This window comes from Aplysia californica, unplaced genomic scaffold (assembly GCF_000002075.1).
Source record: "Aplysia californica isolate F4 #8 unplaced genomic scaffold, AplCal3.0 scaffold00102, whole genome shotgun sequence".
Lineage (NCBI taxonomy): Eukaryota > Metazoa > Mollusca > Gastropoda > Aplysiida > Aplysiidae > Aplysia > Aplysia californica.
In genome coordinates this window covers 1,528,344-1,529,933 of record NW_004797372.1, presented here as the reverse complement: position 1 = coordinate 1,529,933, position 1,590 = coordinate 1,528,344, and the positions used below count along the sequence as shown (strand labels likewise).

At 36.1% G+C, this 1,590-nt stretch overlaps 1 protein-coding gene across 1 annotated transcript in view; it reads left to right on the top strand.

The window, feature by feature from the left end:
• LOC101859473 (transmembrane protease serine 9) overlaps nt 1–1,590 on the top strand; it is a 14,350-nt gene that overhangs the window by 8,391 nt on the left and 4,369 nt on the right. The window contains exon 3 of the mRNA XM_005095372.3: nt 222–377. Coding sequence (XP_005095429.1) covers nt 222–377 — 156 coding nt within the window. The remainder of the gene's footprint in view (nt 1–221; nt 378–1,590) is intronic.

The following is a 1,590-nucleotide window of genomic DNA, read 5'->3' as shown; positions in this document are numbered from 1 at the left end:
AAAGTCATCTCTCTTCCACATGTAAAAATAACAGAGTATTTTTATTTACTATTATTATTTTTTGTTTTCTTTATATTTAAGATTTAATATACTGTTGCAATTGTTTGTTGTTGTTTTGGTTCTTTTTTTACTTAAAGTATGTTTTTCCCCTGAGCGTTTTAAACATTGCACTGGTAATTAGGGATGCAAATGGCACTGAAAGACGTCATGATGTCCCTCAGATAAAGCTGGACAAGCCTTTGGATCTGGTTGGCATGGGTATCCGTCCAGCCTGCTTGCCCAGCTCAGGTCAAGGGTTCACGGGGTCAAACTGCATCGCTTCGGGTTGGGGGACGGTGCAGGAGGGCAGCGACATCAAAGAAAAAGTGTTGAGAAAGGTGAGATGTTCTTCTAAGGTGGTGTTTTTTGTTTGGGGTTTTTTCAGATTCTGTTGGGGGTTTTTTGTTTTGGGGGTTTTTTTTTTAAACTTAAGGCTGTCCATTTCTTCTTCTGTGTGTTGCCCTGCTTGGCCCCAGAGGCAGTCAGCTGCTGGTTCTTCAGCCTGTGGTGCCTCTGATTGTAACATATTATTATTATGTGACCGATTTTTATTTTACAAGGCCGTCATAGCATTCTTTTTTTATTTGTTTATTTGATTTTAATAATGTGTTGAAAATTTATGTTAGATGGATTCCAAATGTTGGACACTTAACACAATTAATTTGTGTTACTATATGAGGGAATTTTTCATCTTCTTTGATGTATACAGGGACATATTTGTATCCCCTTAAAGTCTATTCGTTTTTCTTGTTTCTGATTACAATTTGCAAATTAAAAAGGCTGATGTCACCGGCTAACAAAGGTAAAATTAGACAAAGACATCCAAAGCCAGAGTGTCCGTTGAAACTGCAAACTTGTATTCCTTTTTTTAAAACTGTTCCTTTGATCAACGCATACTAGCAAATCTCACACAGAAACGTGTTTTAAATGGACATAAAAAAAGTCTTGGAGTCCAAAAAGAAGCATGTACTAATAATATAGTTAAAAGAATAGCTGTGCGTTGAATGGGTCATTGAGCATGAAACGTGACTTGATTTTTAAACTATATTTTTTTAAAATTGTGAAGCGCATATAGCCACCAGGGAGTGGTCGCTATAGAAGTTTTTTTTATTGTTATTATTCAAGCAAAAGAGATAAGGAGATAAGAGAGATAGGTTTTGGCAGGAAAGAAGGAATACACCACAACAGAGTATCATTTCTGAAGTGTCCAGTTGGAATCAAAGTACTGATCCTAAAAATGTTTTAGTTTGCCTTTACAGGACATAAAACTACTACGATATTTGCACTTTCTCTTTCTTGATTAGTGAATTTTAATGCTAGCTAACTTATAAAGAAAATTCTCCGACGTGTGCCCTGAGCGAAATCAAATTGTAAAAAAAAAGGTGAGCTAAATGAAAGCATGTTACGTTCACAAATTTAATCTTCCTTGTGAATCTGCCTTTCTCCCCCCCCCCTCTCTCTCTCTTTCTCTTTCTCCCTCTCTGTCTCTGTCTCTGTCTATCTATCTATCTATCTATCTATCTATCTATCTATCTATCTATCTATCTATCT